Source organism: Sapajus apella, unplaced genomic scaffold (assembly GCF_009761245.1).
Source record: "Sapajus apella isolate SASKATOON/1434 unplaced genomic scaffold, GSC_monkey_1.0 scaffold21, whole genome shotgun sequence".
In the NCBI taxonomy this organism is placed as follows: domain Eukaryota; kingdom Metazoa; phylum Chordata; class Mammalia; order Primates; family Cebidae; genus Sapajus; species Sapajus apella.
In genome coordinates this window covers 2,139,030-2,152,266 of record NW_022436961.1, presented here as the reverse complement: position 1 = coordinate 2,152,266, position 13,237 = coordinate 2,139,030, and the positions used below count along the sequence as shown (strand labels likewise).

Here is a 13,237-nt window from a genome sequence, read left to right as displayed (position 1 = left end):
GGCTAACACTGTATTTATTTGGGGTTTGTTTGTTTGTTTGTTTGTTTGTTTGTTTGTTTTTAGACAGAGTCTTGCTCTGCCACCCAGGCTGGAGTACAGTGGTGCAATCTCTGCTCACTGCAACCTCCGCCTCCCGGGTTCAAGAGATTCTCCTGCCTTAGCCTCCCAAGTAGCTGGGATTACAGGCATGTGCCACCACGCCCAGCTAATTGTTTGTATTTTTTCAAGCAGAGACAGGGTTTCACCATGTTGGCCAGGATGGTCTCAAACTCCTGACCTTGTGATCCGCCCGCCTTGGACTCCCAAAGTGCTGGGATTACTGGAGTGAGCCACCACGCCCAGCCTGTCTTTAAATTAATAAATACAAGGTGAGAATTTAGCCAAGTGGGATGGGACTTTCTAAGTCTCATTCAGGATTAAAGAAGAAAACTCCAAGGACCACGTTTTTTAAGTCTTTATCTATTTATCCATTCAGGGCTCAGGTGCAGACATGTGTTTCTCTCTGCCACCCATCCCCAGGTCCACAGCCTGCTAATGCTCGTGTCTTGGATTTTATGGGCAGCTCCAAGGTGGGTATGGGTGGGAGCTGAGGCATTGCCCTGGCATTTATCAAGTGCTTACTATATGCCAGGTACTTTCCATATATTAAGTCATTCAGTCTTCCCAACAGCCCTGCATGGCTGTGGGGTGGGTATTATTTTCTCCACTTTAAGATGACAAAACTGAGACTCAGGGAGCACTACTAGGCAACTTGCTCAAAGCCAGCTAGTAAACACCTGACTCCATCTCACTCCACCGGCCACAGCTCTTCATTACTGCCTCGATTTCAACATGACCTCCTAAATGCACGCTTAAGCCCTGCTGATGCTCTGGCCCCCTTGCCCAAAGGCATGCTGGAATAGTATGGGACAGGGGCCCCCAGTCTCATCTAGGACTCGGGAGGAGGCAATGTTTCAATTGCGTTCTGATGGAGGACTTGACGTTGATGCTGGAGGCCAAGAATGCGGCACACAGGAAGATCTAAAAGCAAGTGAAAGCACATATTTCCAAGTATCGGTGTACAGCCCAATGCAGGATGCAGGAAAGACAGCGATAAGACATGAGAGGCAGCTAGGGAGTAGATTTAGTGGGTGGCAGGGAGGAAGTCCTGTTAACCAGCCTGGACTTCAGTCTAAGGACAATTAGGAAGCCACTGAAGGATTGAAAGGAGGGAGTGTCAGGATCTGATTTGCATTTTTGGAAGATCCCCCTGGCTGCAGAAGGGAGTATCAGACCCAACACACATACATTTTCAAGTTGGTTTACAATGGAAGGCTTCACATGCCAAGACCCAACTGCCCAGGCTCCCGGGGGCCACGCTTCAGCTCCATTTCAAGCCAGCACATTCCGTTACCTACTTGGCTCTGGTCCACAGCACCTTGGAACCTTTACTGAGGGTGTGGCAGCAGCTATAAATTCCAGATTTCATCTCCAGAAGACACACAGGCAGCTACCCTCTTAGGCAGGCGGGGCATCCTCTGCTTTTTCTTTCTGTATCTCAAGAACTTGTTCATTTTTAACAATTTCTTCTTTTCTTCTTATCTTTCCTTTTCTTTTTAGAGACAGGGTCTCACTCTGTCACCCAAGCTAGAGTGCAGTGGCACCATCAGAGCTCACTGCAGTCTCAAACTCCCCTGGGCTCAAGCAAATCTCCTGCCTCAGCCACCTGAGTAGGTGGGACAACAGGCATGCCACCACACCTGGCTTATTTTCTTAAATTTTCTTAGTTTTTGTAGAGACTGGGTCTCGCTATGTTGCCCAGGCTGGTCTTGAGCTTCCTGGCCTCAAGCAATCCTCCTGCCTTGGCCTCCTAAAGTGCTGGGATTACAGGTGTGAGCCACTGCGCCCAGCTTATTTTGAACAATTATTAAAAATACAGAAAAGAATAAAAAAGAAATTTAATCACCCAGAAACACATATGACAAAGATGACCACTGCTCACAGAGTATGTATTTCCCTGTCTGATAACATGTCACCTGGCTACTCTGGTCTTGAGTCTACCTGGCCTATTTCATGTATATTTTATATACAAGTGTATGTTGTATCATTTGAAAGTGAACATAACACAACAACTAAAGCATATTCCTATTTTCAATTAAAAGTATATTCTTCAAAACATTGTAAGCATGTTTTTAGTGAATGTAGAGTATGTCACTACGTGGGTGATGGCACCAAAGTCCCGTCTTTAAGAGTGGCTGGGTCCTGTTCCCCGAGCCCACCTCCAGCCAGTGGGAGCCATCAGCGTCCTTAGCTGTCCTAACACCCTGTCGGCTTGCTTTTGTGTATGTGTCTTACTTAAGGCCAATGCTTAGAAGCTCTATGTTCCAGGGCCTTGCTGGAGGGCACAGACTTGAGCCAACTGCCAGCTCCTCCCACCGCAAGCCCAGCAGCTGCTCCTGCTGTTGAGGATGTTTTCTATGAGCTCTCTTCCACTATCAAGCGAGAGCCCCAGGAAGCCACCTATGCCACATGCCAAGAAGGACTCACTATCTTCCACCTAACCCGTCCTCCTCCGCTTTCCCAAGTTCAATGGAAGGCACCAACTAACTGCCCAAACGCCAAGTCAAGAAGGGGCCCCTGTTGGCATCTGACCATATGTACACACCCATACACACACTTACATATGTACATTTGTATGCAAATGTGATATTGCACATTGGAAACTACTCAGATCACCCAACTTCTTAGGGGCAGGCGACAGAACCATAGAGCTGCAAGAGCCGGGAGAGAGCTGCCGAGCAAGAGCTCATCCATTCACATCATCCTCATCACATCATCTCTGCGCCTGGCTCCGTCTGGGACAGGCCTGGGAAGCATCCACATAAAAAGCTAGAGTCCCAGATACAAGGAAAAACAGACAATCATGGCAGAAATGCCATCCCTCCGTATTGACTAGCCTCTGCACATTATGAAGTGATTATATAGAGAAGATGTTGACATTGACTTGACGACATGGTAAACAGCAAATCTCCAAACTGAAGTCAAGGGGAAAGTTAACCTGTTACGAGCCAGGCTAGCCAGTACAAAGCAGAAACCCCAGGACTCCATTTTCACCTGCTGTTTCATCTGCACTCTTTTTTTTTATTATTTTTTATTTTTTTAAAGATGGGGTTTCACCATGATGGCCAGGCTGGTCTTGAATTCCTGACCTCAGGTGATTCACCCACCTTGGCCTTCCAAAGTGCTAGGATTACAGGCGTAAGCCACCGCACCCAGCCTCATCTGCACTCTTATGTTAACCTCGAGGCCCAGATGGGGCCCTCAGCTCCAAGACATTCAGAGGGACCTTGGACACCCACGTTGCCACTGGAACTAGAGGCCACAGGCTTTGCCCTACACTCTCCATCCTCTGCCTAAGGTTACTTCCACCTCTGGCAGCTTTCCCACTAATTTGTAAGTCCTTCCCTTCAAAGAAGGAAAAACATCTTCAGTTTTTAAATTTTTTTGTGGAGACTGGGTCTCACTGTGTTGCCCAGGCTGGTCTTGAACCTGGCCTCAAGTGTTCCTCCCGTCTTGGCTCCCAAAGTGCAGGGATTACAGGCATGAGCCACTGCGCCCAGATGGAAGGAAATATATCTTCAGCTTTGACTCTTCTCTCTGTGCCTAGAAGAGCTTTGAATATCCTAAGGGTGAAACCAGCACCTGGGGAGGTAGCCCAGTACCATGGGCTCTGAATAAGCTTTAGAGTCAGGTGCATCTGGGTTGGAGCCCGAGCTCTGGGTTTACCAACCTATTGGGTGACAGAGTGTGACAATGCATGTCATGCATGTGGAACACTAGAGACCCCCAATAAGTGCAGGCACCTCCCTTGATAAAGAACTTTTTTGGCAAGTATCATTGTCAGTGCTCGCCAATGGATGTAAAAGCAACTGGACAGGTACTATTTCCTTAGTGAAAACACAGGGAAATCTTTGAGGAGAAGCATCCAGTCACACTGGAAGCAAATGAGAGGAAAAAAACGGTGCTCTCTTTTTTTTAATTGGCTGGCCATTAAGTCTTTGCTTTCACTTTTTGTGTCTCCAATGCAAGTTTTCATTTCTTGGAGAATGTGCAGTGCTTTGTACACCTAAGATCCAAAGAGTCTCCACCAGAGGAGTCTGGTCTCCCCACGGCAGCACACGTTCCATTATCTGTGATAGTTCACACCCAGATTGACCACCCATGGATCTAACAGCCATAGGATTCTCAGCAAAGTTAGGAAGCCGTTTTATGTTCCCCTCCGATAGACAGCACAGATGCCGCACAGGACTTCAATAAAGCTTGCCAGTATCCAAGACCACCTGGAAGTTATCGACTGAATCCATGCAGATAACTGAGCAGGTCTACAATAAAAAACCCTGTCCAAATAGAAAATTCATTTTTTCCTGAAAATGAAATGAAGATATGATATAAAGTATCCTTTCCTCATTTCCCAATACCGAGAGAATAACAAGCTGGCCTTCCTCGGCAAACCTCAACGCTTTACCATGCCACTGGAAGGACAGGCATGAACTCTGGTAGAGGATTTATTAGAAAGAATAACTTTATGAATAATCATTGTTATCAATTATAATCCCTTAAACATATGGGAGTTTAAAATTTTACAAAGCACACTCTCATTTATTATCTCATTTGATCCTCATCCCTATTTTACAGATGAGCAAACTGAAGCTGGAAGAAATTCAGAGGCTTATTTATGCATAGCTGATACATGTAAGAGCTCAAACGGGAATCCGGGCAGCCCACTCCAAGCCTAGCATTCTGTAGGAGGTGGACTTTGAGCTTTTCAAGAACCAGGAAGGGAGACAGAGAGCCAGGCAAAGCTGATTTGCCTTTCTCAAGCAAACAAACACTGGCCGGGTTCGGGTGCGATGGCCCACGCCTATAATCCCAGCACTTTGGGAGGCCGAAGCAGGTGGATCGCCTAAAGCCCAGAGTTTGAGAACAGCCTGGCCAATATGGTGAAACGCAATCTCTACTAAAAATACAAAAATTAGCTGGGTGTGGTGGCGCATGCCTGTAATCCCCCTACTCAGGAGGCTGAGGCAGGAGAATCATTTGAATTTGGGAGGCAGAGGTTGCAGTGAGCCAAGATTGTACCACTGCACTCCAGCCTGGGTGACAGAGTGAGACTCCATCTCAAAAAAAGAAAAGAAAAAAAATGACCACAAATTTTATTTCAGTCAGAATAATTCAAGGTGGGGAGAAACAATAGATTTACTTGGTACCAATTCTTTAGGGGTACTAGCTCTCTCAAAATCCAAAAGAACAACTAAGAAAAACGCCTGTACTAGTTAAATGTAGCTTTTCAATCAATTCAAGCCATAGATATGTAGTGAATGGTTACATACAAAGACTCAAGTGTTGGCTTCAAAGCACTTATAATTTAGTAGAAAAGATAAAACAAGAACTTGTGTGTGTGGATGTGTGTATGCGTGGAAAGTGCAGAGAGCAATCGGGTGGGGGTAGGGAGCGGGCAGCTATGAAAGGTATCTTGCAAGAGATAGTGATGGGCTTTGACATTGAAGGAGGAAGAAATCAATGACAGGATCACCTATACAAAGGCGTAGCCGAAGCAGACACAGGGGCAAGCTAACACAGATGAAGAAAGAGGACCTGCACCTAGGACACACTTGCCACTGCTTGCTCATTTGTTTCGCAAAAACGGGGAAGAAGCCTTGGACGGGTTTTTTTTTTTTTTTTTTTTTTTAAAGGATTGCCACATTGAGAGAAGACCAGAACTGGTGAGCCAGCAGCCTTTGCTGGGGTGAACCAAAGAAACAGGGAGACACTGGAGGCTGGCTCGTGTCCCCTGCCCAGGGAGGTGGCTTGCTCCAGGCTCTGAATTTCGGCTGCTGCTGCACCTGCTCTGAGACAGTCCAGCACTAGATGGTTTGCGCATCACTCGCTCCTCACAGCCGCCCCTCATAGAGGTGGAGCAGCAGCCAAATTTCAGAGTGTAATATCGCGGCCCTCAGACCCTGCTCTTCTGGTCTAGCCTATGGCTGGGAAGTGAGGAGAGCCCCTGGGAACAGCCCCCGCCGCTGCTACCTCTGCAGCAGGGAGGGAGGAGCTGGACGGAAAAATGGACAGGAGGCAGGCTGGGAAAATTTCCACATCTTCAGCCACTGCCGGCGCCTCCCAGAGCTCCAGAGAGGCAGGCCCACCTCCATTTCTTGAGGCTCCCAAGGCACTAAAATAAGGAATGCCGAAGCAGGGATACCAAAGGTGTGGTATATGTTTTAAAGGCTTGCAACAAAGAAACAAACACTTTAGTAATTCACATGCAATACAACATAAGTGTGCTAACCAAAAGCCAAATTGAGTCTATACATATAAATGTGCATTCATGCCGGAACATATATTAGTGACATGGTTTAGCAACAGGACCCAGATTAAAGATATGTGATGAGCACTGTTCTCTTTCAATTCTGTCAGCGATCTCTTGGATTGAATTTATAAACCCTTTTGGAGATAACAGCAGAAGTTGAAATTTGAGGCCCTCTGCAAAGGAGAGCCATGGGCCAACATGATTCTAATGCTTAACTTCCCTCCCTCCATCCCACTTTCCCCACCTCTAGACCCAGCAAGCCTCCTTGTCAACCCTTCAGTCTCACGCAGGTGCCCCCCAACCCAAATCTCCCCTGTGATTCCAATCACTGGATCAACAAAAAACCCCTCTGCTGTCCAGGAGCAGGGCCTCCTCCTGCTGAGAGTGGAAGGCTGCGGGCTCTTCAGTTACTGCTGCGTAGACTGGAAAGACCAACAGAGCTGCCTGCACAGCTAAGTGGCAGAGGCCACTCTCTATTCCTGGGCTTTATTTTCTCTCTTCCTGCACTCTTCCTCCATCTCTCCTTATGAGTGTCTGGCTCTTGGGACCCTGTGCAAACACTGTTGTTACAAATGTCTAAAACCACTTGACATTTAGTGCAGCAGAGACCCTGCAAGGAGCTAACTACATGCTCAGTGGTGGAATTCACTGCACCAAAAGATGAGATGGTTCCACTGCCTGCCTACAAATCTCTATTGCTTTGCACATGATTAGAAAAGGAAAAAAATATCAAGCTTTCTCCAGATGCCCCCAAAAGACAGTCAGTCAAAGGGTGTATTGTTCATCGGAACACATGCCTGCAACCAAGACATCTGGGCAAGCAGAGATGAATATTATATTAATTCACTCATTCACTCCGCAAACATCCACTGCCTGCCACTTGTGTCAGATACTGAGCTAGGTGTAAGGTACCCAGCTATGAATAGGACATGGTCTTTTCTTTCACCATCAGAGGATGAAGTAGGTGAACATAACAGGGACAAAGAGAGAGCTGAGTAAACACTACCCTGGGGTCTCACGGTGCTGAAAGTAGCAGGCTTAGTGTGAGCCTGTCACTCAGGGCCAAGGCGTCAGCCCTCCTCTCTTCCTATCCACTCTCCTTGCATGAATTCTGCCCTCTTCCATCCTCTGTCTCACTTTTCCTCCCATCTCTCCGTCCTCCTCTCCTCCTACCCTCAAGCTCTGGGTAAACATAAAAAGCACACACATTCTTATGCCTAAGGCTCCCTCAGTCCTCGAAAGCTGTCATTCTTAATGCAAATGCCTGCTTTACACATCCTTTGCAATTTATTTCCATTCCAACCTTCAAGAGCAGGGGGACTTATCAGTAAATATCATAAACACTGGATTGTTTTAAGCTGCAGCTACAACAGCAGGTGCTTGCCGAGGTCGGTTCTGCACACGCACAGCACTGAATGGAAGCCCCATGAGAAGCAGGTACTGTTGGATCTCCAGAGTTTGGCTCAGTTCCCTGTGTCGAGGTGGCTTCTATCTGTGTCAGCCAGTGCGTCACAACACCAGCCTCCTCCACCCCCCGCACACAGCACCCCTTAGCAAGCGCCTTCCCACACAGTATCATCAACTGTAAAAACTGCAACCGTCGCCAAAGTTACAACCGCGGTTATTTCTACAAACGGGAGAGATGCGGTTCTGCTCAGTCAGTCCCTGGTAAGTAGGTTAGCCGTGGGACAAACACCTTTCCTTTGAGTAAATTCAGAACGCACTTGGCTCAGCTATCCATCCACACAAGAGGCCAGTATCTGGGAATAAAATGTTTGTCTGCATGCATGAAGTTCCTTCTGCATGCTGGTATAAGAAACGGAAGCTGGTTCCACACACCCTGCAGTCTGTGTGAGCAGCTGTAAACTCCTCAGCTGCCTGATTTTAATACACTTCACCTTGAAAAATTGTCTCATTCGTGAAAAATGGCTTAGTTAGACTTCACCTTATATGAACCTTCGAGTTAGCCCTATGCCCTCTGCCTCCCAGGCCCCGCGTAAAGCTTTCTTCAAAGGCTCCTTTCTTCACTGCCTCCCTCACCTTTCCCTCTAGAGCCTTCCACCTGCTTGTGATTTTCGATTTTGCTATAAATTTTAACTCTATTCTCTGAGATGGCCCTCAAGATCATCCCAATGGCTGAGAAAACTCACAGCCCTTACAAAATACGAACAAAGCATCCCTACCTCCCACCCCATACCATCTGCCCCACACCCAAGAATCAGTCCTGAGAGTTTGCGTCATTGCTATCACTTTAAATGAAGATTTCCTTATCGTTGTATTAATCATAGCACCCGGGATACTGCATAAAATAATGAAAATCTGAATGGAAGATTTTTCAACGCTTACTGACGCAGTATGCTGCAAACGGCTAGTAAAACAAGATAACACCATTGGAGGGAGGAATATGTTAAATATTATCATCCATCACCAAAAAAAAGAGAGAAATGAGGTTTACCACAAATGTAAACATTAAGACCAAAGAAGCAAAAAGAATATTGCAATCCCCACTTTTATATGTGTGTATTATACATATTCAGAGTTCAGAGTTATATTAAAGGGAGTTTTCACAGAATGGAAAAGAATCACAGGAGAGCAGGAGGGAGAGGGTTTTTTGACTATTTTCAAAAAATGATTTATGGTGTCAGGAGCGGCAAGGAGGAAGCTTGGGAGAGAGAGGTGGTTGAGAACACTGAGTGAGCAGCTCGAAGAGGAGCGCCTTGGCTCCAAAAGCAGGAGGCAGGAATGGAAACACTGAGCACTGCTTCCCAAGAAGAAGTTTACATTCACGCCAAGAAAGTGGGTGAGCATCGCCACGTAGAGCCAGACTTCCCCTGCCTGATTCACAAGACGGGCTCTGGTATTTTAGACCCCAGCTGAGGGATCTGCGGAGATTCTCTCTCTTGGTGGCACCAACCCAAACTCTGATTCACCATCGGTTTGGGAAAGGCGCCTGGTCCTCTAAAGGGGTGGCGCCTTTGTGAAACTACTATTTCCACACAAGATGGCAATCCCTCAAGAGAGGTGGGGACGTGGGTCTCTGAAGGGTACAGGAAAGCCTAGAGAGTGTGGGTTACTTCCTTTGAAATCAGAGAACATCTCTAGGAACAGGCTGGATGCTGGTCTGCTGACCAACTGTCAAGGAGTGTGTGGTCCACAGGCAGCTTGCTCATCAACGCTCTGCTGCTAGCCACAGGCTCCAAACTTCTTTCTCAGAATAAGACAGTTTCAGGGAAAGAAAACATGTTTACTTTTCAACCAAGGCCAGAGCCTCTCCCTAAAAGCCTGAGGGGCCCCACTCCTTGCCAGGGAGCCCTGCAGACTGGGCCCCACATCGACGACTTCAGGTGAAAATGGCTCTCCTGAAGCCGGAGTTCAGCATCTCCGATTCCCAAAATTACATCCACGTACTCTTGGCCTCCTCCACGACTCTAAGGTGCCCTGACTGCTGTCACCCTCCCTTCACCAACAAAGGTGTTTCTGACCTAAGGTCCTTCTCAAGGTGCTTTGATTAGGGGTAAGAGGACCCAGACCCGAAAAGGAAGGGCTAAAAGCAGCAACAGTTGCCTCTCGGGGTCTGGGTCTTTGTGGGCCTATGTTGTCTCAGCACTCCGAAACAGAAATGCCCAGAATACCTGCCCATGGGCAGAGCTGATCTCTGACCAGGCCTCTGGGCCAGGCTGGAGCACCCTTGCCTGGCTTTCAAAGGAACTTCCCCTCCTTGCCATAGGTGGCTCATTTTGAGCGACCTGAGCATAAGATGCTGCCTAATGTCCCAGGGAGAGGAGAAGCCGCCTTCTTTTCTGCTACCAGATCCGGAGGGTCAGGAAAGGTGCACCCTGAGAAGGGTCAAGGAAGGGCAGGAGCCCCACTTTCGTTCAGAGACACCTGGGAAAGACGCTCTCCGCGCCAGAGTGGGTCACCGGGGAGGGCGCGAGGCAGAGCTCCCCCCCACACACACAGCCTGGAGCCGCGTTTACCCAATCCAGGTCTCCTGGAAGGCCGGGGTGGGGGGGCGGCGTGCCCGAGCAGGGCAGCCCACCACCCGCAGCCGGCAGCCAAGGACAAGAAAGTTGGTCCCAGAGCCGCGTGGGCCTGCCGGGCGCTGTCCAAGGTGCTGAAAGGTCTCCGCGGGCGGCGGGCGGCGGGCCGGCGGCTTTTGCGCGCCGCCAGCCTCCAGGCCACCCGCTCTGCCCTTACAGCCTCCCGCCTCGTCCCCTTCCTGGCCGCGCAGAAGCCTCCGTCCCTCCTCTGCGCCCGCCGAGCCCTCCCCGCTAGGGTGCCGCCAACTCTGCCGCACCGGGCCCCGCGCCCCACCGCGTCCCGGGCCGCCCGGCCCCTGCCCCCAGCAGCTACTTTTAGCCGTGGCGGCCGCTAGGCTTTCGCCACCGCCCCCTCCTACCTTCTTCTTTCGGTCACGGGAGCGGTTTCTCCGCTTCCTGTTGGATTCCTCCTTCTCCTTCTGCTCCTGGAGGGCCTGCGCCTCGATGTCTTTGATTTTCTTCAGTTGTTTGGCCGCTTGAGCCATGGCGGGTCACGGCGCTCCCGTCCCCGCCTCCCGGACCCCTGGCGTTCGGCGATCCCGGCGGTGAGACCCCCCGAGAAGGGGAAGGGGTCTCCGCTTCGCAAAGGCGACAGCGTCCGTGCGCGCCGCGGGCGGGCTGCGGCGGGGTCGCGGGAAGGCGAAGGCGGCTGCGGGCGCGAAGAGCTTGGCGCGGCTGCCCGCGGCCCGGGATGGCGCTGCCGCCGCGGCCGGAGCTCGCTCGGCGGCGCCCGGGACGGGCTCTGGGCTGGGCCCGCCGCCTCCCTCCCTCCGCCTCCCTCCCTCTCCTGCGGCGGCGGCGGCGGCGGCGCGGGGGGGCGGGGGCGGGGAGCCGGCTGTACTGCGGCGGCGGCGGGCGGCGAACGGCCGCGGAGGGGGCGGACTCGGGGACTCAACGCGGGAAGGCCCGGGGGCCCGGCGGGCTCGGCGAGACTGGATGCGCGGGGCGTCCGCACGGGGGCATGGCGAGGGCCGGGTTTCCGCCTCTGCAGAGCCCGGCGCCGTCGGGCGGCGGGAACAAAGCGGCCGCTCTACCCCGGCCCCGCTGCGGGCCGCAGGGCCAAGCCTGGGAAAGAGGGGTGGCTGCGGGGTGCGGCGCGCCCCGCGCCCGGGCGGCCCGGCAGACCAGCGCGCCTGGCGGCGGCGAGCGCGGCGACATCACGGGCGCGGAGGCTCGGCCGGGAGGGCGGGCGGCAGGGGGCGGGGGCCGGGCCTGGGGCGCCCCCGGGCGGTTGCCGCTGCGGGCCCGAACGCGCCACTCACGAGCCCGCGCCGCGGTCCCGCCCGGGGCGCCCTCGGCGCGGGACGCGCGCCTCCGTGGCTCCCTGGGGAAGAGCCCGTTCCGGGCGCCGCGCGCTGGGAGCTTGATTTGCCCCCTTCAGACCATGTGGGCCTTTTCATTTGCATATTCCCCAATTATAGATGAAAACATGTCCAGGATCAAGAGAACTGTTCTCCTTTGAGTCCTCTTGGGAAGGGAGTGGAACTAGGTCCCCGCTCCAGGCCCGTTCGCACCCCCATCCCCGGCGCGCCCGCGCACCCCTCCCTGGGGACGCCGCCTGCGCCCGTGCCCCGCGGGGAAGAGCGGCACTTGGGTCCGCAGCCCCAAACCAGCCTGCGGCGGAGGGGGCCTCGGGCTTAGCCAGCCACTCCATCACGCGGCACTGGGGCCAGTCTGGGGCCCCTGGCTCGGAAGCCGCCGCCCACTCACTCCCTTCCCATCCCGTGGGACGAGCTCTTCTTCCACAAACGGCTAAGCAGGGAGTTGTGAAAAACAATATTTGAGACTTGGAGAAGAGTTATTATGAAATAGTCTGCCTCCTTCTGCCTCCCTTAAGCGGAGGGCTTGCTGTAGACATTTACCCAGCCAGACTAGAGCCGAGAAAGAAGGCGTCTACCAAGCCGCGGAGAACGACGTCCTGCGTCTGCGAGCTGGGCTCCAGGCTGTGCATACTTGGGAGCGACTGGGCCTTGCCTCTGACCCCTGCAACCTGCAAGCGCTCCCTCACTGGACCTCCCACCACCTCCCCTGCCTCTGCCCCTCTATTCCCCTCTCCACCTGCACTCCTCTGTCAGAAGCCTTGTCTTGAAGGTGATTTCCCAGGGCTGGGTCCTGGACCGAGGTCTCCTCACTCTAGACGCAGTGCAAGCCACAGATCCCAATTCCATATGGAATTTAAATTTGCAACTAGCCATACTTAAAAAAATTTTAAAGAAACTGATAAAACTAATTTTAATAATATATTGTAATTCAATATATTCAAAATATTTCATCAACACGCAATGGATTTATTATGAATAGGACATTTTACATTCTTTTACTAAGTTCAATATTCGGTGTGTATTTCACACGTAGGACACAACTACATTCAGACCCGACACATTTTAATTGCTTAAGAGTTACATTTGACTAGTGGCTACCCTATTAACTCAGCACAGCTCTAGACGGTCTCCCCAGGCCAACTCCACCCTGGCCTGGGCTGTAATCAACCTGCCAACAACGCGCATATTTTATCTCCAGCACAGCCCTTTTCCCTGAGCACGGGCCCTGCGGCCACTGTCCCCTGGGCCTCCTCACAGTCCTGCCTCCATTCCCCCTGGCCACCCACCTGTCCACCCTCCACTGCAGGATGGACTGCACATCACAGACCTGGCTATTGTCACTTCTCTGCTTAGCATCCTTCCTTTTTGCTCCTGAAGATCAGAATCTGTTACACGGACTGTGAGGACATGAATGATCAGGCCCTTCGTCCCCACTGACTCATCTCGCCCAGGTCTGCACTGGTCCCGGTGCTCCAGCCTCAGCAGCCCTTCAGCAGGTCGGTGTCGTCCCTTTACCACGTTGTGTC

The 13,237-nt window shown here is 51.6% G+C and overlaps 1 protein-coding gene across 7 annotated transcripts in view; it reads right to left on the bottom strand.

Annotated features, from left to right (window-relative positions):
* Window positions 1-11,038, bottom strand: part of ANK1 (ankyrin 1) — a 243,700-nt gene extending 232,662 nt beyond the window's left edge. For 6 of the 7 annotated variants that reach the window (XM_032288089.1, XM_032288091.1, XM_032288095.1 and 3 more), the window contains exon 1: window positions 10,749-11,038. In XM_032288089.1, the coding sequence (XP_032143980.1) occupies window positions 10,749-10,874 (126 nt within the window). In that variant the 5' untranslated portion in view covers window positions 10,875-11,038. The remainder of the gene's footprint in view (window positions 1-10,748) is intronic. The other variant, XM_032288092.1, reaches the window with a different exon arrangement.
* Window positions 11,039-13,237: the final 2,199 nt, after the last annotated feature.